We start from the raw sequence: 20,594 nt of genomic DNA, 5'->3' as shown, positions 1-20,594 counted from the left end.
TGACCATCATGTGTAGTGTTTGACACATCCTTACCCTTGAGTTTGTACTTGGCCAGTGTCTTTGGTGAAGGCTGATCTCCTCGGTTCAGTCTGACAGCAGAGGCACTTGGGTAGTGGTAACGGATGTAGGTGCATACATGCCTCTGGAGGTTGCCAGTGATGCTGCGACCTCTCAAATCAGGACAAATTGTGCTGTCTGTGGACCATTGTAAGGTAGCATTGGACACTCCTGCACCGCCTTGAAGTGCCAGCCTGGCCCACATCGAGTACGTAGGCTGTGCTTAGATCAGGGCAAGCGGGAAATGGAAAATTCAGAAGCTTGGCAATGTCCTAGTCAAAGGTCTTATGATTCTCAATGTGATGAAGTACCAGTGAAGTCTGTGAAGTATTCAATAAGATAGGTTAGCCAAAAATAGGACAGTCGGGGACAGTAGGGGCACATGGACATATTTCTGCCCCAACAGCTGCCTGGGAGGTCTTTCGTGGGATGTTTTTCCCACAGGTTTCTATGTGTAAACCTGTATGACAACATCTGTGCGCCACTAAGGGGTGGCCTTGAGGTGTTGTTAAAATCTCCAAAATGCATCCACCTCCACTGCATCAATTCAACAATACAGACATAAACAATGTTGTTTATTACAATGTAACACACAAAATAACAATGAAATGAATATATGATTCAAGAGGGTTTAAAGAGAATATTGTTGACATGAATACAGAACTGACAGTGAAAAAGTTACATTACTTTATAAAAAAAAAAAATTAAAAAAACAAAACATAATTGAAACCAGAACAAATTGCACGTCAAGGGTAAAGTTTGCATTTTTACAAAAAGTGATGTCGTGCATAAACATTAAGCCCAGTCTACAGAGGAATATAGCCAGCTCGGTGAGTTATCAGCTTGGCAGATAGAAATGAGCACTTAAAACCACAGCATTAAAAAAGGTTAACTTTTCAGAACAAACTGCATCATGGTAACTAGATTTCTGATGAATTATTGTCCACTGAGACCTTTGACCCATCATCGGACTGCTTTTTCTGTTCAACAAGCTGCTATTTCAATGGGAACCCCAACAAAACTACCCAGTGACTGAGCTCATGTCTATGCACCAATGGCTCTAAAAGAAAATAACTAATGACAACAATTTATTCCAAAAATATCAGAACCATCCCTTACTATGACAACAAAACAGCAGCACTGTTTAGGTTAAAGCTTCATGTTATATAAAAAAATATCAAACACTTTGAGAGTCAGAACAGAGTAAACACTTGAGTTAATACCACATAGAAAATTCAAGCAATGGTGACGACATTTTGAACAATTCCTCTACTGACAGACATGGTCTTAGTCTTTTTAGATAGTTGCACCAACAAAATTTCCTGAATAACGCCTTTTATGTTCTCGATGGCAATTTCTAAATGAATGGTTTTCACAATATATTTAAACTAGTTCAGCCGAAATGAATTGATTACAGAAAGATGTACAGGTTGTAGTCTTCCAAACTACTAACAACAAGGCCAGCAATTGAAAACTCATGAACAATCATGTGTCGGCCTTTTGGGCACTGTAATAGGTTCAGTTGACCAGGTGAGCTTTCTCCTCCCTCTGTTTATCCACCGCTTGGCTCAGAGCTTCCAGAAACCGCTCAAGAGTTACTATTGGTGTCTGCGGGCAAACAAACTACATTTAAAAACAATCTGACTGTGTATTTCCCTCCAGCAGAACAAAATCAATTACTTACCTTTACAAAGAGAGCATGGGCTAGAAATGGTAACTTCCTCAGAGTTCTTCCGCTCAAACCTGTGCTTTTTCTGGAAATGAGAAGAAAAACAAAATATTAGCTTTGGGCTGTTTCAGTTCCCGTTATGCTCAATGTAATGACTGGAGCACAGACGGTGTGATCTGGGTGCTACCGGAATATTGGAGTGTGTACTCACAGAGCAATGTTCCTCAGGTTCAGACTGTGCTCGGACACCTCACTCGCTGCAAAGCCCATAGTCTGGAGCTCAAACATGGTAAACAGCTGCTGCCGGGGGTAGATGATCTGGCACTGTACAAATCACACATCATGAGGCATAGAGATATTGGAAATTCTAATATATAAACTAAATTTATTGGATTATGTGTTACTTCTGTACCTCATGCTTATGACTGTTTTAGGTTCTTTTAATAACATACCACTATACACTAAACCAAATTTCCCAAGCGCTACTACCCACTTCAGATACCAGCATTTTTTTTCATTGAAATTCATTGATTTAACCATGCAGTTCCCTCAAAAGGGCTGAATAACAACAACATAAGGCTGCTGTTTAAAAAAAATAGAGTATACATTTATATCTCTTGCAAGAAGTGGTGCCAATTGTCGACTCAACTTCCCATGCTGCTGGAATATAGCTGCCAAAACAGTTGGGACTTGAGAGATTACTTTTAAATCTAAATTAAAGACCTGATAAGTAAGACCAAAGTAGATCAGTGAGCGTTGGTCATGGAGTTGTTTGCAGTTTCAGTCCCCTTCTCACTGTAAAGGTGAACTCTTGATGGGAATCATTATTCTGCACTCCATACTTCTGATCAAAGGCACTGTATAACAGGCACATGTTGCTTTTAGTTGAAAGCTCTATGTTCCTTTTGGTTGTTTTATTTGTTTTATTACAGTTTTATTTCTGTGTTTTTACTGCATTCTTGTCCAACCTGGAGATGTGAAAGGTGCTATATAAATATATTTTGCCTTTGCCTCAATTGCTGACTGCAACACCTTTGAAACACTGAAAGATTCATCTGACCCGTCAGATTCAGCATTGTCAATTGTTCGTTTGGACTTCGTAGCCATTTAAAAACCCCACTCTTTCCATTAGCCCAAATCAACAACTGAGGACAAGGACAGTTAACGACATTATGTCAGCTATGACCTGACACCACCCGTGTCATCATGGATTTTTAAAACGGTAACACACAAAGCAGAAGGGGAGAAAGTCAAAATGAAATAGTTGATAAATAGCTGCACCTCATGGCCACCATAATTCAGTGTTGTGTCAAGATACTGACACATTTCTCAGAGCCAGTGTTGTTTTCTTGATGAAAATAAGCCCCAACGATTAGAAGTAGATGAAATTGAAAGACTTGGAAAGTTAGACGTGCCTAACATTACAAAAGAATAACGGCTATTGTACATTGTTCACAGATTGTTTGCTCACCTTCATCAGCTCCTCAAGGCAGGACAGGTAGATGTTATAGATGCCTTTCTCAGATGGCGGTCCGATGTACTGCTTGATGTCGGCTCTGTCCACAAAGGCCAAGTCAATCTTTTGTGTCATATTGGATGTCGTCAGGATCACAACGTTGGAATGTCTGAAATATGAACCCAAAAGTCAGTAAAAGTAAGAGTGATTGTACGAATACAAAATTATGACCTCTAGCTTCATATAATTTAAAAGAGAATTTTAATATGGTACAAATGCGTTGCTTTCTGACTGTTTGATCTGGTCCAGCTGAGTGAGAACAGAGTTGACCACTCGAATGGCATCAGAAGGCTCTGTTCCTGCCTGGGAGGCATTTCTTGCTGCCGTCAGACTTTCCACCTGTTCACCACAAAACACGTTCATGACAGAATCAGCTTCAGTCACACAGGATAAGAAAGTAGAAAAGTACAAGAGGACTGTTATTCCAGTGAATATGAAAGCAAACCCAAATGCACCGAATTAATGAATTTTAGGGGCCCTATTAGAATTTATTTTCGATGAAACAGATTTTACCTCATCAATCAGAACAAACACAAGAGCGTCTTTGTCATCAATCAGTTGTTGGATCTTTTGAAACATCTTCGTGACCAGCTTACCACTCTGTAATAAACAGGCATGGTTATCTGCAAAGATAATATCAGTCCCATCTATCTAATTAAACATTGTAAAATAAAGGGGCAGGGTGTACCTCTGAGAACCACTTTGAGAACAAACTGTGGCTGTTTATCTCTACAAATTGGCCATAAGAATACCTGCAGGCAGAGGAGTGTATTTTGAGATGAAAAGAGAAGATGTTGTTCCAGGTGAAGCGGTTTCCCTAAAATGAGGACTGTCTTACCGGCTTGACAGTCTGATTGACAGTTTCTGGGCGAGAGCTTTGCACAGCGATGTTTTCCCTGTGCCCGGGGGTCCTGAATGTGGTTAAACATAGCGAGACATATTTGTATCTTTTACACACATCATCTCAGACGCAATCTCAATCAATACAAATTTGAATAAATTTACCATGAAGCAGCACAACACGGTTCCACGAAATTAGGTTGCTGTCAACATTTTTGTCTGAGAAGTAAATTGTTGTTGTGATATAATCGAGGAGCTGAAGGAAAAGACAAACAATGAGAAATTAAGCAGGAAGGTAAACTTATGGAATAATTATCTCTCATTTCTCAGCTGCTGTTGATTATCTCACCTGGCTTTTGACTCCAGTGTCATATACCAGACTTTCCCAAATCCCATGGAATTCAGCTGTTTAAAAAACAGATCGAGGCATTTTAGGTGAATATTTCGATAGGATACACTTTGAAAGAGCCAAAAGGAAAAGATGTTTTTACATATTAATTGCAGGATGTTCACCTTGCTAGTAGATGCGCACCTTAAAATAATGAAATCTAAGGAAACTAGAAGGGCACTCGATGGGCGCAGACCTCTACTCAGGCCAATAGTTCACATTTCTGTGATTTGCAAATCTGCAACTGCAACCAAAATATAATAAATATAGAAACATATCAACAATATGTTGAATATAGATTAAACATTACATTTTGTATGTTTTATATTTTTACTACCTCTATTTGTATTCTGTCATTTTTATTGCTTTTACCGTGTATTTTTCCATGCTGCTGTAGTGAAAGAATTTCCCTTTGCGGGATCAATAAAGTCTGTCTGTCTGTCTGTCTGTCTATAGAAAGTTTTACTCTTCTGCCTCTGCTGTTGTACCAGTTCTTGTTATCCACAATAAAATCACTGTCCATGAGTGCACAATGCATAATGACCGCTTGCTTTTATTAAGTTTAAGGAAGTACGTGTGTAACATAGAGGATTACTGGTAACCATGAATATGTATTGCGATATGAAGTCATTGGTTTTCTAAAATCACCTGTTTTGTTACTACTAAACTGTACTGCCATCTGCTGGGGTTTAAGATGAATGGCATTTATTTGGAGGCCTTATCTCACAATGTTAACAAACTTAAAAATAATTCAGGGATATACCCTGTATTGCAGATTTGCTCCAAAATGTAATGGGTTCTTTTTAGGCCCCCGCTACACCTTAAGTCTTGTATGACTGTCTGACTTCACCTGGAAATACATCAGTCTAAGAAAGCAAGATTTTAGCAACGTGTTGTTTTAGTCAATGTCACCTGCTGGCAGCAACCAGTGATTGGCTGCTGAAAGCTCCTCGTCCTGCCCCAAACTGAGCACGCTGGGTCCATCCTCATTCAGAGTGAAGATGTGAACAGACACAGAGGAGCTCCTCAAATCAAGGGGCTGCGTGGGAGAAAACGTTCAGGAAAAAAAACAACCACAACACATTTTTACTTTTTTATGACAAAACACAATAACATAAAAAGGACTAAAAGAAAAAAAAAAATCTTCTCAGAGCAACCCAAAATAACAGACCTGTGTGACGATTTCCTCAAGATCAACTATGGCCACAGATTCAACGTTCCTCCGCAGGAAGTCTTCATCAAACTCTGTCCATCTGTAGTTCACAAAAACCATGCTGTGGCGATTCAGTAGTTTCTGAACATGCATCTTCACCTCAGATAGCTTAGCTGTGCTGAAATATGAAAAAGAATGGAGTCAGACAACACATAAGAATGCATTAATGGGCTGTATATATATATATATATATATATATATTATTTCTGGCTGACATTGTGACCGTACTAATACTGATCTGTTTTATGTGTTAAAAACAAGATCTTCAGACATGAATTTTAGAATATATTGAACTGTTCGGGGGGGAAAAAGTGACTTTAATTGAGTTCTTAAATTTGACTCGCACACAAAAACCTGTTATAGAGCTGTAACTAACAATTTGTTTCATTATCAATTAATCAGTCGTTTACATATTTGATACATACATTACTTTTCTGCACTTTAGAATGCCAGAAAATTGTGAAAAATGTTTCCCGGAGCCGAAGGTGTAGCCTAAAATCTGGCACAAGTAAACAACCACAAGATATCAAGTTTGTTATCGTGGAGGATTAAAGGAACCGGAAAATATTCCGATTTAAGCAGCTGGGTTTAGAAAGCTTCAGCTGTTATCCATTAAAAAAAATAAAAAAAATAAAAAGACTCAAGGTTAACTTTCTGTTAATCAATCATGGTTTCAGCTCTGCTGCATATTCAGTGTATTAGTGCATCTCATTGAAGCTGCCAGCCTCCTATTATTTGGTTTGTCTGCAGTAATGTCTTTGTGCTTTGATCTGGTCTCCATAAATACAGCTTCACTGACACGTTTGACCGACTGGAAGAACTCACCTTTGAGTTTTAACGTGAACCTCCACGTTGATGTTCTGCTTCTGGTTTCCCACCTCCATCGCGTCGCCCTCCGCTCCTGGAAAACTGTTAAACGTCAGAGCAACATTCAGACATTCAGAGCTTTAACAAACATTTCTCTCACGGTCACAGATGTTTGTTTTTTTTAGTCCTCTACCAATAAGCGCACGCCTCCTTCAGCTAACGAGCTAACATTGGTAAGTTGTCAACGCTGTCGCCCGCCAAACACATCTGGCTGACATCAACGAAGCAGACAAAACTGGAACCGTACCTCAACACAAGTCACCTTTATCAAACTGGTTATTAATGCCAACAAAATTGCTGGTGCCCATTAACTACCGAGGCTGTTACTACCGGGAGGGGGGAGAAAAAAACAAAACCCCCGTCGGCATCCAGTCAAACTCAGCGCGCTGATTTGCTGCACCGGAAGTACAACAATAAAGTTTGGGAGGTTTCACATCCGCCTACCAGCTCGCTTGACGCTTAAGATTGTCAACTCGTCCAAAACTGCGACCAGCGGCAACATAACTGGAGTAAACAAAAGACTTCGCGTATAAATACGGAGACATGGGGAAGAAACACAAGAAACACAAACCGGAGTGGAGAACAGTGGATGGTACCTTCGTGCTCGTTTTACTATTAGCTGCGGCGCTTTTGTTCACGCTACCTTTATGTTAGCTCGGTTTAGCTGGACAGCAGATTGGTAATATATTTTAATAAAACCACAGTTTATGGTAAAAAAAAAACAAAAAAAAACCAACCTTCAAGATAGAGATCTGCTTTTAGCTTCCATTGGCATTAACTCTGAATTAATCGTTTTGTTACGATATAGTGTATTAAATGTTTTTTTTTTTTAATTATTATTATTTTTGTCTACTAGTACGTTATAGTTATTTAAGTCAGGAAGTTAGTCATATTATATCGGATTTTAATATTTGTATATTCATTTTTAAAGTTTGATTTAGTTCGTAAGTAACAAAACAACACTAGAATACGTTACAACTCAATTACAATATTTTCTAAAGACAAACACGCTTATTTTGCCTTCCCTTTAATATTGCAGTATCCAACCTTTTTGGCATCTCAAGTACAGTCAGATAAAACTTGATGTATTCATGCCATGCAAAGACCAGCATCATGAAAAATGCTCACCTTTTACCTTATTATCCCTTTCTCAAATTTGACCTCCATCATTGTTTGTTTTGGTTGCAGACTATGAGGACAAAGCTCTTGAGAAGCCCCTGAAGCTGGTGCTCAAAGTTGGAGGAAGCGAGGTGACGGAGCTCTCCGGTTCGGGCCATGACTCCAGCTACTACGATGACAGATCGGACCCCGAGCGAGAGCGCCACAGAGAGAAAAAGAAAAAGAAGAAGAAAAAGTCTGAGAAGGATAAAGACAAATATGTGGATGATGATGAGCGAAGGCGGCGGAAGGTTAGTGAACAGAAGGTCATTCATCCATCTGATACATGCGTCTTTTGGTACTTTAAGATGAACATTGTCCTTCACGTTACAGGAGGAAAAAAGGAAGAAGCGAGAGCGAGAGCAGAACGAATCAGAGGCGGCAGCTGTGGCGGCTGCTAGTGGCGGCGTACCTGTTGAACCATTCACACTGTCGAAAAGTATTGTATTAGAGGTGAGGAAACGTATCCGGATCGAAAAATATCACCAATACATTTCTAATGAATACCTTGATAATCTGAATGTATCTCATCAGCCAGAAGAGAAGAAAAAGAAGAAAGAAAGGTTTGAGATCGAGCCTGAACTGGAGGAGTTTCATCCCAGCATGAAGGTGGATGCAGAACAGCAAGGAGACAGGCCAGTCAGAGCATGCCGGACACAACAAGGTAAGACTGCATGTCTATGTGCTCAACAGTAGATATTTTTGCAATTTTACTTAAGCATTTACTCACTTGTAAAATGGGTTAGTAAGTGACTATGTTTTTTTTTTTTTAACGTTTTTCCAATGCAGATAATGAGTCAACTCCTCGTCAACAATTACTGGAACACTTTCTGAGGCAGTTGCAGAGGTGAGGAACATGGATTCACTCTTAATTGATACGTCCACCTGTAACGTCAGCCGTCTGCCCTTTAAACACTGCGGTACTGCTGCAGTTTTAATTAGATGAAAGTCCAGAAACATAAAGAATAACGGGCGGGCACCCCTCCAAACACAAGTCTAACCTGGTAGACAGAGCAGACGACACATGACAGAGAGGATTACAGCTCAAAATTGAGTGGATAGGCTGATACTTGTCCCTGAGGATGACACCGAATGTTTTGAAGAGCCCCTTTTATCCTAACACTAACACCATCTCGCACATCTACACAATAAATAATACAGACGAATGGCCATATCATCAGGAAAATAATTGAGCTCAATCAATTACCCTAAAAATACTAACTTTCCAATAAACCTTTTTTTTTACACCAGTTCAAATTTTCACTGTTGCATATATGTTTTGTCGACCAGTGGCCTGATTGACATGATATTAAATTAATATTTTCTTATGGAGACCATCCCCATTGATTTTAATGACTGTCCTCACACAACAGTAGGGCTCAAAACATTGCAATGCAACATTTGCATTTGTTGTTTGTGTTATGTAACACCTTCATGCTAAATGTTGTACAGTGTGATAAACATGGCTGCCTCTACAGGGTGTAGACTTTCAGCTGTTAGTCTATTTGAGCATATAGGTGTGAGTGGAACAGAGGTGAAAGCTTTTATTGAGCCCTGTTTTGTCTGAGAACAGCTTAAGACATTTTGTGTTGTGGGAATTTGTTGATGTTTTAACTATAGATTAGTAAATGTGGAATAGGAGTGAGGTGACAATATGACCTGGTCTGGTTTATCAAAGCACAGAATGAGTAAGATCCATTCAAAACTCAAAAGTCCAAACAAGTCTAAAAACGGTTTCTGTACTGAAAACCAATGATGGTGCATTACTTGTCTTTTCAGGAAAGATCCCCATGGATTCTTCTCATTTCCAGTAACAGATGCGATTGCTCCTGGTTACTCGGTGATCATCAAACATCCTATGGACTTCAGCACCATGAAAGACAAAATTAGAAACAATGACTACAACACAGTGACAGAATTTAAGGTGAGGATACTTTTCATAGCAATGTGTATGTAAATATTTGCCCGTATACCTGATCAAGCACTTTTTTGGCCTCAGGCGGATTTTAAACTGATGTGTGACAATGCCATGGTCTACAACCGACCAGAGACTGTCTACTACAAGGCTGCCAAGAAACTGCTTCATACAGGATTCAAGATGATGAGCAAGGTAAAGAGATCAATCAATGAATCAATTTAAAGTGCAGATTCAGCCTTGCAGCATGGTCCTAATACACTTTAAAATGATAAACAAAACACAGAGCAAAACACACAGCAAGTGAATAAAATGAAAAAAGTCAAAGTAAAATAACTACATTAAAACATCAATTATAAAAACTAAAGACAATTTATATATATATATATATCGCATATTAACCCATCAATCTTATGCATTTGACAGCATTGTTCTCTTTTTTTTTCTTACAGTTTGACTTAATTTGAAGTCAACTCTTAAAATCAACACTTAGTCAAAGACCTAAGTAAGATCATACAATCAGGATAATTTGTTGACTGACATTTACATCAGAAACTAAGTTGCTATGTGTTGATCTCTAAGATAGAAAACCCACCTTGGTTATATTACTTTAAATTGTGCACTACAGGTTGAATTTGGGATTTTGAATAAGCTTGAGATGAGCAGAAAGACAGACAGACCTCTGAAAGGATGTCACCTACACATGACACTGCTCACAAACTGTACAATGAATAATGGAATATATTCAAAGCACAATGACACTATTAGCAATTGAGCTTAATGAGCTCGACAAACAAAGAAAACGTATGTAGATGTTGAAACCACAGCAAAGTCAGTACGTGGAGGACAATTGTTCATGTCAACATCATTGGAAAAAGCTCACATATTATCACCTAATGGCAATAAAATAATATTAGTTTAGATACTGCTGTAAAAAAAAAACTGGCATAAGAATGCATCCGTTTTAAAGTAAGTTACCCCAAAATTCAATCAACATCTTTCGACCGCCCCCTATATTCCATCTCCTTTCTCACCCATAAACTTCTAGTGAAGGGGAGGAAGTTGAGTGTTTGTCCTGTTTTTCATCTGCTCTGTGTCCAGGAGCGGCTTCTGGCTCTGAAGCGCAGCATGTCTTTCATGCAGGAAATGGATTTCACACAGCAGGCAGCCATTCTGGGAGACGAGGACCTGACAACGGACATCCCTCCTCCAGAGACGATCCCCATCCCAGTGGAGCCCACAAAGAAGTCCAAGAAACAACCCGTTAAAGACTTGAAGGAAGTCATCAGGTATTCCTTGTCACCTGGATTAAATGTGACTTTTTTTTTTTTTTAAAAGCTTTTAAAGAATGTAGTCTGAGGCCAATAGCAAAGTGCTGAACACCTGATGGTTAGTGAATCTTGTCACACAACACTTTGACAGCACAGTGATACTGGGAGGCTGTAGCTCAGTCGGTAGAGTGGGTTGGACACTAATCGCTCCTCCTGTCCACATGCCTAAGTGTCCTTGAGCAAGACACTGAACCCTAAAAAAAATTGCTCCTGATGGTGTACCATCAGTGTTGTAAGTCGCTTTGGATAAAAGCGTCAGCTAAATGAAATGTAATACTGTTTTTCATTTCTGTTGTCTCAGCTACCTGTATGAACCAGAGGGAAACGCGTGCAGCCTGACTGACAGTACAGCAGAGGAGCATGTTCTGGCGCTGGTTGAACACTCTGCAGATGAAGCTCGGGACCGCATCAACAGATACATGCCAAACTCCAAGGTTTCCCACGTTGCTTACTGATTAATAATTTTGAAGGTTGAACTTTTTTTACATTTGATTTGACCGTGGTTTGATGTTTAAACAGTTGAGCGTAAACATTTATTCTTACGGGTGAAGTTTGCATTGACTTAATGTTATCACTATTTTGTGTTTTCAGATGGGCTACTTGCGTAAAGAGACGGACAGTTCTCTTCTATATACTGTCGTAAATCAACTTGATCCTGATACAGAAGGTTTGCTGTCATTGTACAACCTTTTAAATGGCTTTCAAAACCCCATCATGTTTCCATGATCAACACTACTTCAGGATACTGTGTGATATCTGTGTAATAAGCAAATTTTGCTCATCATTTGCAGAGGAGGAGACCCATAAAGTGGATCTGAGCTCTCTTTCAAATAAGCTTCTGCCTGGATTAACAACCTTGGGGTTTAAAGACGACAGGAGACACAAAGGTATGTCATGATGCGCATGTTTGTTCATTTACGTCATGCACGTTGTAATTCTCCAATTTAATCGATACAAATTTCAAAAAGTTAATCGATTTTTCTTTTCTTGCTCTGTGTAGTAACTTTTCTTAGCAGTGCCTACAACATCCAGAGCCTTCAGAAGAATTCCATCTTTCCAGACTTGCTATCTGATGAGATCGACATGCTCTACTCAGCCTATGGAGATGACACCGGGGTACAGTGTGCTCTGAGGTAGGTCTTTTTTTTTTGTCATAGGTGACTCTTCACATTAGACATTTTCCAGATAAAAAAAATACCCAGTTTGAGTTATCTCTCTAACTTTTTCACCTTATTTCACCCCTTTAGTATCCAGGAGTTTGTGAAGGGCTGTGGAGGTGTCACTAAGCATTGGGTCGATGGGCTTCTGGACAAAATGACCGCAAACGATCACACTAAAGCTGTCAGTCAGATTCGACAGGTACGGTGTCTGATTTCAACTTTAAGATAGGTGCATTATTACACCACTGTCTTCAGTTGTATTTATCGATCATCCACTCTTTGAAGACATTGTTTTGACAATTTCTAGAGCACTTTGGTTTCTTTGATGTAGGCCTCCTGTGTTCTTTATTTTACATTTCAGAAAAGAAACATAATGCTGAAACCTGATGAAACCAAATCCAATATTTGTGACATGCAGGTATGTTGTCATTTATTAAAGGAGGTACTGCTGTTTATGTAAATTGTTGTCTCTTAGTAATATGTTGCTCTGTGTACTTCTGTGCAGATGACAGATGGCACCGGCCTTGGAGAGAGCAGTTCAGTGCTGGACTTCATGTCAATGAAGAACTATCCTGATATGTCTCTGGATATTTCCATGCTGAACTCATTAGGTGATTATCCTCTTATCAACACACTGCAAGGCTGCATTTACAGGTATACTTATAATCCAGTCATTATCTGGTTATGGCAGTAAAATGAGCAAAGTGGAGGCTGCGTAAACATACCCAGATTATATTAATGTAATAATTCTGACAGGAGCAGTAAGCATAAGAACAGCTAAATATTTGGAATTGCCGCAGTAAAAAGGTATTATACCCATGTCAACAATGCCCATCACCCTCAACACTACAATTTTCAACACCCACCGCTGTCAAACTAAATGATGGACAAAAATGTTGAATATGATGCTTCATGTTCTTTCTTTTCTTTCTCTGGGAAAATATCTTTGAGACATTCTACTGTCCTAAAGCTAGTATAATCAAAACACGGTTGCTATTTTTGTGAAGATTCTACTTGTTTGGTTATTTGTGTGCACGTTCGTCTTCTTCCTTTGATGTGTGCCGAGAAGCCAGAACCTCGCAGGAAGGGCATTTATTCCTTCTTTGTTTATTTAATCTCCTTACCTTTCCTCCTCCTCCTCTATCAGGTAAAACAGTGAAGAAAGAGCCAGGGAACGAGGAGGGCCAGCAGCATTTTGATGACGCTGACAAACTCCTGCAGGAGTTCCAGGAGGCTCAGGTCGACAGAGTTGGCTCCAGACCCTCATCCAACCTGTCCTCTCTTTCTAATGCCTCAGAGAGGGACCAGCACCACTTAGGTACCAGCAACAGTTTACAATTTATAACATATTTATAAAATAATAATAATAATAATAATAATTAAAAAAAATAATAATAATAATAATTTATAAATCATTTATAAATTTATAACAGTTAACAATTTATAGTTTTGGCCTTGTTAAAGATCATATTAGGGAACCACTAACGCCAACGCAACAACATAAGAACCATGTTTTTCTTTTATCCACAGGGAGCCCATCACACCTCGGTGTTGGGGACCAGTCTGAAATGGTTCATGATCCATACGAGTTCCTGCAGTCTCCGGAGCCCGAGAGCACAGCCAACAGCTGACCACACATGCTGCCGTTTTGTCATCCTGGTGTTAATAGCACTAGGAGTTCAGCGTCGGACTGTTTAAACTCTGTTGAGTCAGCAGGAGCCTCAGGCTTGTTTTGAAGACTGAATATAAGTGTACAGACTGTTTGTAGTGTAATTGTATGATTTTGTATGAGTGTAACACTTGAATATTAAATGTGTGCACCTGTATTTATACATGCCTGTTGTTCAATAAGCAAAAATAAAGTCCCTGCATTATATAAGTTGGTACTATTTACTAGACATACTTATTCAAAAAAGTGCATTTTCAATTCAAGGATGTTGAAAGAATGTCCGGCTGCAAGTAAGGACGCATTGCTGAGTCCTCAGATTTCTTTAGGATTAAACTTCCACTTCACAGGCTTTAACTGAGGAGTGATGTGGTGTGTCTCCATGTGTGAGGGAAGTGAAAATGGAGCGATATGCATTGCAGCATACATTTACATTCAGTATAATCGGTGGTGGAGTTCAATTACAACAATCCTAAACTTAAGTACAAATTTGAGGTACTTGTATTTCCATTTGACGTTACTTTATCTTTCTACTCCACTACATCTCAGAGGCAAATATTGCACCTTCTACTCCTTTCAGACTACAAATTGCCATACCCTTCCTGTCCCGTGAAAACTATGCATATCCAAATTTATTGAATTATGAATATATTTTCTAATTAAATGAAGGACTGAATATTTCTACATGGTTTGAGCAAATTCCCCAATTTCTTCACCTAAATTAACATTTGAAAAACCTCAGATTAACTGTAAAATTATTACTATATTACGATAAAAGTATTACAACTTTGAATAACTACAGAAGTAAAAATTCACATCAATGAAGAAATATTAATCCAAAAACATATGAGTAAAACACTGCGGGAGCGTTTTAGAGTGATTAGCTAACTTTTACTTATACTTGATAATACTTAAATGAAGTCTTTAATGCTGCATTTTTACTTGTAGTTGAGTTCACAGTTAAGTACTTTTAATAAAGTAAAATGAAAGACAGACTTTATTTTTGAAAGCAGAAGTGTCCTGCGTGCATATACCCGTGTCTGCAGTTCCCTCTTTCCCTCGTGGGAAATGAACATCGACCCTTTTCGAAAGGCTTATTCTCCAGGGCCTGGAAGTACCTGAGAGAAAAAAAAAAGAAGCTATGATTGTGCGTGTGATAGACAAGCTGCATGCTTATTTATTCAGTCAGTGAAGGGCAGCAATAAAAAAAAAAAGCGCTGTGCATCTTGAGGAGAGCGACAGTGCGCATGCGCGAGTGGTGCAGTTTCCATAACGCTGCTCCGACCTGCTGAGTGAGTTGATTCTGCAACTTCTGACTCTTGTCCTGCGGTCACATGAAACCCAAGGGCACTGGAGCAGTATGATTACACCTGCCTTTTGATTGTTCCTCGTTGACGTTGCATCTTTTTCAGAATGTGATTGTCACTTATTTGAAGCACCTGCCCGGCTGACAAACGAATCATGGGATATTAAGCGGTGGAAATCTCCGTCTCTCTATCTGATCACAAACATATTATTTTTGGTACAGCCGTCGCAGTCTTTCACCGGGAAAAGTAAGTAATTCTTAATGGATTGTAATTTTATACAGACATTGTTGGAATGGCTTTATTTTTAAGGCGTAAAATCAGCGAGCTGTTTGTGAATTAGTTGTTGGGCTAAACCGAAGCAACAAAACCAGCTGTCAGGAAGACAGCGGGAGAAATTTATTCTCTTTTACCTAATAGCAAACTTTAGTTTCACTCAGATTTCAAATGCAGACATGAACAAAAACGCAAGACAACTGCCTGCTTGTTTAAAAAAAAATAAAAAAATAAAAATAAAAATAAAATATATATATATATATATATATATATATATATATATATATATATATATATATATATATATATAAAAAAAGTCCACAACTTGTTGATTTTTATTTATTTATTTCTAGTTTGTAGTTATACTATGGAGGACTGTCAGCACAGTTTAAGTGTTGTGTCAAGGCTATGGCCAAAATAAAAACGTGTGATTTCAAGGCCTTTTACAGAGAAAGGGATGTTTCACTTTGGGTAGCTCTTTCACTCAGGATCAGCTGTTTTCTGTGGCCTTTGGGACAGTATCCCCTTGTTATATGTCTTTTCTCATAATTGTTGAGGCATTTACTACGTCCTGCTATGTTACTATGTAAACTTATCTTGAACCAGTTTAATACAACAGCTTAGAAATAAAGCCTACAAATTCAGATTTACTTTTTGTTTTGGAGAAGTATTGATTGAATATTATGGTCATTTGGAGCTGGACTTTGTGGTGTTGTTTATTTTATTCCATAATACTGCAATGCACATGCATGTTTCTTGTATACGTGTGTGTGTATTTATTTATTTATTTATTTTTAATTCCAGTTGGTAGTAGAATTGCCACGCTATTTTTAGCCGTAAAACAGTAGGAGTGTAGTTCCTGTACAGGGTGAACAGCCAGTGACATAATGCTCAACTCATTTTCCTAACTCATTTCCCCAGCAAATGGGGCCACTCTCTGCTGAAGCAGGACTTTGTGTGTGTGTTCTACAGCCTGTGTTTATTCTCCTCTTTTACCGTCTAGATGAACTGCTTCAGTAAGAGGCTGAGACGTACAGCTCCCACGCATGGCAGCATCCAAAATGAGCTGGTTCCCTCCAAGCAACCGAGGATAAACGGATGGTCGTGCCCTCCTCAGGTTTTCCAAGTGGTCGGGTGGCTGGTGTATAGCTACCTCGCCATAGTCAGCTTCGGCATCTACATTCCCCTTCTGCCTCTGCCGTGGAGCCATGTGGCCTATGCTGTATCCTTAACACCCACAGCTGAACCCTCGCTGTCACTGTAGCTGACTATCAAGTGTGCAGCCATGGCTCTTTCACATTTGAATATGGCGCAAACATTAGCCTCTGCCACAGTTTTGTTTGGGCTGCTGGACAAGACAAGGATTTTGTTGTGTCGCCTGTCTGTATGGGCTCCAGTCACACCCGACATGACTGTCTCTTTTTCTGTGGTCTTTATGAAGCTCAAAAGACATAATCAGTGGTCTTTTTGTTACGTGTTGCATGATGTCAACACAGTAGTTAATTTCACTGGAGCTTCACTCTGCCATAAGAACAGTCAATGTCTTCAGGCTTTTCTTTCTCACACAGAGGACTCGCTTGTGTCCAGCAGTTTTCAGTTTCTTGTTCTCGCTTACTTACTACTCTGCCTTTCACTGCACGTTAATCCCATGTTGCAGAATTCTTCTAATATGCAGTGCTGTTTTCCTTGACTGTTGCTGTGTACAGCTGATGGGCATAGTATGTGGTGTCCACTTTTTCACCCACATTGCTGCTGTGACCATAGATCCAGCAGATGCCAGTGTGAGGGCCAAACAGAGCTATTCCAACCCGATGCCTCTGTTTGACCGTACAAAGCAACCACATGTTATCCAGGATCTACACTGTTATCTCTGTGACGTCAAAGTGTATGTATTTCGAGCAGCAATGCCATTTTACGAAAAGCTATTGGACATCTCGTTTTACGATCATGAAAAAGAGTTTTAAAAGATATAACGATGTAAAATAATCTTCATGTAGTGGTCCCAAAGTGAAACACTGTGGTGTCTGCAACAAGTGTGTGGAGGACTTTGATCACCATTGCAAGTGGCTGAACACGTGTGTGGGTAGGAGAAACTACTGGTAAGATGAAGTTTTGGATGAACAAGTGTTTTCTGTGTACCTGACTTGTTTTTGTATTTATAGTTGTGGCCTGCTATATAAATTAACAGCAGGTTTTGTGTGTTACCTTCAGGTTCTTCTTTTTGGCGCTGTCCTCTGCTACATTAGGCATCTTTCTGGTCATTGTTGTCGTCTTATTCATATTTATTCAGCATTACCTGGATCCAACCAGTTTACGGACTGCACCACAGTTTAACAGTGAGTTGTATCTGACTCGGTACAAGGAAATGTTATTAATTTTGTTAATGGCATCATTTTAAGCTGTGTGTGTTGTCGTTTTGTTCTTTCATTTTTATAGATCTGCTGGGGAACAATACCTGGCTGGTGTTTTTACCATTAGCTCCCATTAAGACTAGTTCCGCTGGTCTCCTTATATTAGCCTTCATAACAATCATGCTGAGCATCATCTGCCTGCTGCTGCTTGGTCATCTACTGGGCTTTCATGTTTACCTCTGTAAGTGACAATTACCAAAACCGGCAATTACTTTGATTCTTCCCCTTCAATCATTAACTGTCACCGTTTCCTCTGGTGTTTGTTCTCCTCTTGGCTTCACAGTCTATAAGGGCATAAGCACATACGATTACATAAAGATACAGCGCCAAAAAGAATCTAGAAGCCGAGACACTGAATCAGGAATTCCTTGTGATATGAAAACCCATAACGACACTCCACAGGTGAGACCCATCCTCTGCCTCTTAGTCATTCACCTGTTCAGTCCATCGTGTAAAATTATTTTTCTCTTTCTAAAGAGCCAAGAAAGCTCAATACACTGTGAGCCAACATTATCGCAGAGTTCAAGGTAAATCACTTCTTTTATGGTTCTTATTATACTACTGCCAAAGGTAATTGGAGAGGGATATTTAATGCTGCTCTGGCTTTCCTGCAGTTCCTGTAAATTTGACGATAAAGGCCCACTCGCCAGCCGACTTTCAGAATCTATATGTACAGAGGTAACTGTGTCTACTCATCTTATTTGAATGATTTCACATGGCTCAAATCTTTTGATATTTCACAAAATATCTGTTTTTGATATAGCTGGAAAACTTTAAGAGATCAACTGAGAAGGAGAGTAGTTTCCATTATGGCACAGAAAATCCCCCAGAGGATACACCAAGTAAGTGTTTGACTGCTTTTATCAATACTGAACACTTGTGTGTCCACCTCCATTTACAAATGCGAAGAAGCAAAAATATTAGTAATGCCTGACAATATAATGTAAATAAAAAGAACTCTACAGCATAACAGCCAAAGAGTTGATCATTTAGTTTCTTTCAGTGTCTTAAGCAATTTAAGATATGCATTTCACATTATTTCTAACAGGATTGTTTGACTGAATCACTTATTTGCTGGTTGCTCAGTGTAAATTTATTTACAAAACAATTCTGATACAGCTGATGGGACATTTGTCTGTAAAGGTTTTTGATATGGATCACCAAAAAACATGAGCCAATGCATTTTGTAAACAATACATTTTGTTTCCTGTGTCTGAAAGGGGAAATGTCGATGAGTGAAACTTGAAAACTGGAAGCCTGACGACAACGAAGCGGCTCGGAACGCCAGGGTGATGTCTGTCGACAGTGGTCCCGGGGTGCAGGATCCTCTGAGCAGCTCGGTTATGACCCCAGATGATAATTGTCAGTCAACGATGTCCACACGGTAGTGGATGAGGACCTGCTGCTCTCGGAAAAATATTTATTCTTAAAATTATGCTTCATAAAACTGAGCCATTAATAGGGACAGAGGACGTCTTGGACGCCACGGTTTAAGACGCATCATCGAACAGTTTTTAATCCAAAGCACATTTTGTATGCCTATATGTATGTGTTGTTCCTTTTTTTTTATTTGTAATTTTTAAATTATTTAAATCTGTGTTTTATCTCCCTAACTTGTATACACTGCCGAAGTCCAGCCTCATTTCCAGGTTAGTCTCTGTTCCACGAGCTTCTGATCTATTTTTTATATCTTCCTGAAAATCAAATTTTCTAAGTACTCTACCGACTCTAACTTTGAGCAAGTAGTGGAGCAGATACTAGCCTGAAGTAAGACTTCAGCTGTCAGTTTATGTTTTTATGTACCAAAGTTGCCAATATTTTGTAACCTTTTTTTGGTGTAAAATTTGATAGTAAAGAATATAAATACACCATTTTTGCTTTATTATTATTATTATTATTATTATTATTATTATTATTATTATTATTATTCTTTAACCTTCTTCATCACATGTTGACACTAAAGATAGCCGAAGCCACATCACCTCCAGCTTCTACATCTCTCAAGAGTTTATGTCTAACTCTACTGGTTTGCTTTGTTCGCAACTTATGAAAATGCATTCACCAGCCACAGTTTTGACAGTAGCCAAGACTCATGTTTGGCCAAAGACAGAGCATTAAGGTGATTCTCTGTAAAAGTCTTGATGTATATCTCTCTTTTTTTTTTTAAGCCATACAAAACCGCAACTACACTGCACATGCAATGGAGGAGGATACATGTAGGGAATGTAGGAATAAACAATAGCCTACTTAGAGCTCACAATATTTGTCAGAAAATGTATCTTGAGACAAGTGGAATTAAATGTATATATTGACTTGTAATCACATGGCTTTGTCTGCAGATGAATAGCAAAAGATTGTGCTGCAGATACATTCAGGAGGCCAACAGGAAGTTGTAGAAATGAAAAAAGGAAACTGGGGTTAGAGTTTATGACGCTACTGAAAACGGCTTGGAAGTAGTGCATGCCTGACACACTTACACACACTTCACCTTTGACAGCAGAATAATACATGGCTAATTTGGAGGGCAAGCTTACAAGAGTTATTAGGAAGATCAGGATTTTAGAAATACAACCAAGAGAACAAAGGGTCGGCAGTGGAGATGATGCACTGGTTCATCTTGCAAAAATTGTCAATTGTGTAGCTTGCAGTCTTTTTACCAACAAATGCCACCTTGTGGGTGCAAATAGAGTAGATTTCTATGAAGTGTGTCTGTCATCTACCTGAATAAGGCTTCACTACTCTTAACTGAATCAAAAGGAAGCTCTGCAGCACTTTGACTCAGCAGCACCTGAGGGCTTGGTTGCTTTCTTTTATAAAAAGTG

At 39.1% G+C, this 20,594-nt stretch overlaps 3 protein-coding genes across 5 annotated transcripts; 2 read left to right on the top strand and 1 right to left on the bottom strand.

The window, feature by feature from the left end:
* Positions 1-661: 661 nt before the first annotated feature.
* Positions 662-6,867, bottom strand: trip13 (thyroid hormone receptor interactor 13). Its single transcript, XM_069142936.1, has 14 exons — positions 6,799-6,867; positions 6,510-6,593; positions 5,643-5,802; positions 5,384-5,510; positions 4,433-4,488; positions 4,249-4,339; positions 4,082-4,154; positions 3,932-3,995; positions 3,757-3,843; positions 3,476-3,582; positions 3,199-3,352; positions 1,939-2,051; positions 1,743-1,812; positions 662-1,666 (listed from the first exon to the last, which is right to left on the bottom strand). The coding sequence occupies exons 2-14, from the start codon at positions 6,566-6,568 to the stop codon at positions 1,577-1,579; spliced, it is 1,251 nt and encodes a 416-aa protein (XP_068999037.1). The 5' UTR covers positions 6,569-6,593; positions 6,799-6,867; the 3' UTR covers positions 662-1,576.
* Positions 6,868-6,983: 116 nt separating this feature from the next.
* On the top strand, positions 6,984-13,945 carry brd9 (bromodomain containing 9). Of its 2 annotated transcripts, none has more exons than XM_069142935.1 (17): positions 6,984-7,143; positions 7,740-7,960; positions 8,043-8,162; positions 8,244-8,373; positions 8,499-8,556; positions 9,489-9,633; positions 9,709-9,819; positions 10,768-10,913; positions 11,257-11,389; positions 11,547-11,622; positions 11,747-11,842; positions 11,956-12,088; positions 12,203-12,314; positions 12,477-12,533; positions 12,621-12,726; positions 13,263-13,433; positions 13,646-13,945. In XM_069142935.1, the coding sequence occupies exons 1-17, from the start codon at positions 7,095-7,097 to the stop codon at positions 13,744-13,746; spliced, it is 1,965 nt and encodes a 654-aa protein (XP_068999036.1). In that variant the 5' UTR covers positions 6,984-7,094; the 3' UTR covers positions 13,747-13,945. The 2 variants fall into 2 exon arrangements, with proteins under 2 accessions (XP_068999036.1, XP_068999035.1); XM_069142934.1 differs by having other exon boundaries at positions 10,726-10,913.
* A 1,129-nt stretch (positions 13,946-15,074) lies between these two features.
* Positions 15,075-19,124, top strand: zdhhc11 (zinc finger DHHC-type containing 11). 2 transcript variants are annotated; one of them, XM_069142933.1, is made up of 11 exons: positions 15,075-15,334; positions 16,365-16,583; positions 17,068-17,246; positions 17,359-17,460; positions 17,573-17,697; positions 17,798-17,953; positions 18,056-18,174; positions 18,250-18,299; positions 18,387-18,450; positions 18,536-18,614; positions 18,993-19,124. In XM_069142933.1, the coding sequence occupies exons 2-11, from the start codon at positions 16,365-16,367 to the stop codon at positions 19,016-19,018; spliced, it is 1,119 nt and encodes a 372-aa protein (XP_068999034.1). In that variant the 5' UTR covers positions 15,075-15,334; the 3' UTR covers positions 19,019-19,124. The 2 variants fall into 2 exon arrangements, with proteins under 2 accessions (XP_068999034.1, XP_068999033.1); XM_069142932.1 differs by having other exon boundaries at positions 18,056-18,299.
* Positions 19,125-20,594: the final 1,470 nt, after the last annotated feature.

The sequence above is a fragment of the Embiotoca jacksoni genome, unplaced genomic scaffold (genome assembly GCF_022577435.1).
Source record: "Embiotoca jacksoni isolate LCO1_2020_lvr unplaced genomic scaffold, fEmbJac1.0.p SCAF_11, whole genome shotgun sequence".
Classification (NCBI taxonomy): Eukaryota; Metazoa; Chordata; class Actinopteri; family Embiotocidae; genus Embiotoca; species Embiotoca jacksoni.
The sequence above is the reverse complement of the archived record's forward strand: the minus strand, read 5'-3'. Positions and strand labels throughout refer to the sequence as shown.

What these genes read in the sequence shown, in the direction of transcription:
- trip13 (XM_069142936.1), bottom strand. Translation starts at nt 6,568, where the DNA reads ATGGAGGTGGGAAACCAGAAGCAGAACATCAACGTGGAGGTTCACGTT. An exon ending in TCACTGGTTGCTGCCAGCAG is followed by an intron (nt 4,489 to 5,383) that starts GTGACATTGACT and finishes TTTTTTAAACAG; the next exon opens with CTGAATTCCATGGGATTTGG. An exon ending in TCTCAAAGTGGTTCTCAGAG is followed by an intron (nt 3,844 to 3,931) that starts GTACACCCTGCC and finishes TGTTTATTACAG; the next exon opens with AGTGGTAAGCTGGTCACGAA.
- brd9 (XM_069142934.1), top strand. Translation starts at nt 7,095, where the DNA reads ATGGGGAAGAAACACAAGAAACACAAACCGGAGTGGAGAACAGTGGAT. An exon ending in GGAGTGGAGAACAGTGGATG is followed by an intron (nt 7,144 to 7,739) that starts GTACCTTCGTGC and finishes TTTTGGTTGCAG; the next exon opens with ACTATGAGGACAAAGCTCTT. An exon ending in ACACAGTGACAGAATTTAAG is followed by an intron (nt 9,634 to 9,708) that starts GTGAGGATACTT and finishes TTTTGGCCTCAG; the next exon opens with GCGGATTTTAAACTGATGTG.
- zdhhc11 (XM_069142932.1), top strand. Translation starts at nt 16,365, where the DNA reads ATGAACTGCTTCAGTAAGAGGCTGAGACGTACAGCTCCCACGCATGGC. An exon ending in TATCTCTGTGACGTCAAAGT is followed by an intron (nt 17,247 to 17,358) that starts GTATGTATTTCG and finishes ATCTTCATGTAG; the next exon opens with TGGTCCCAAAGTGAAACACT. An exon ending in GGGCTTTCATGTTTACCTCT is followed by an intron (nt 17,954 to 18,055) that starts GTAAGTGACAAT and finishes TTGGCTTCACAG; the next exon opens with TCTATAAGGGCATAAGCACA.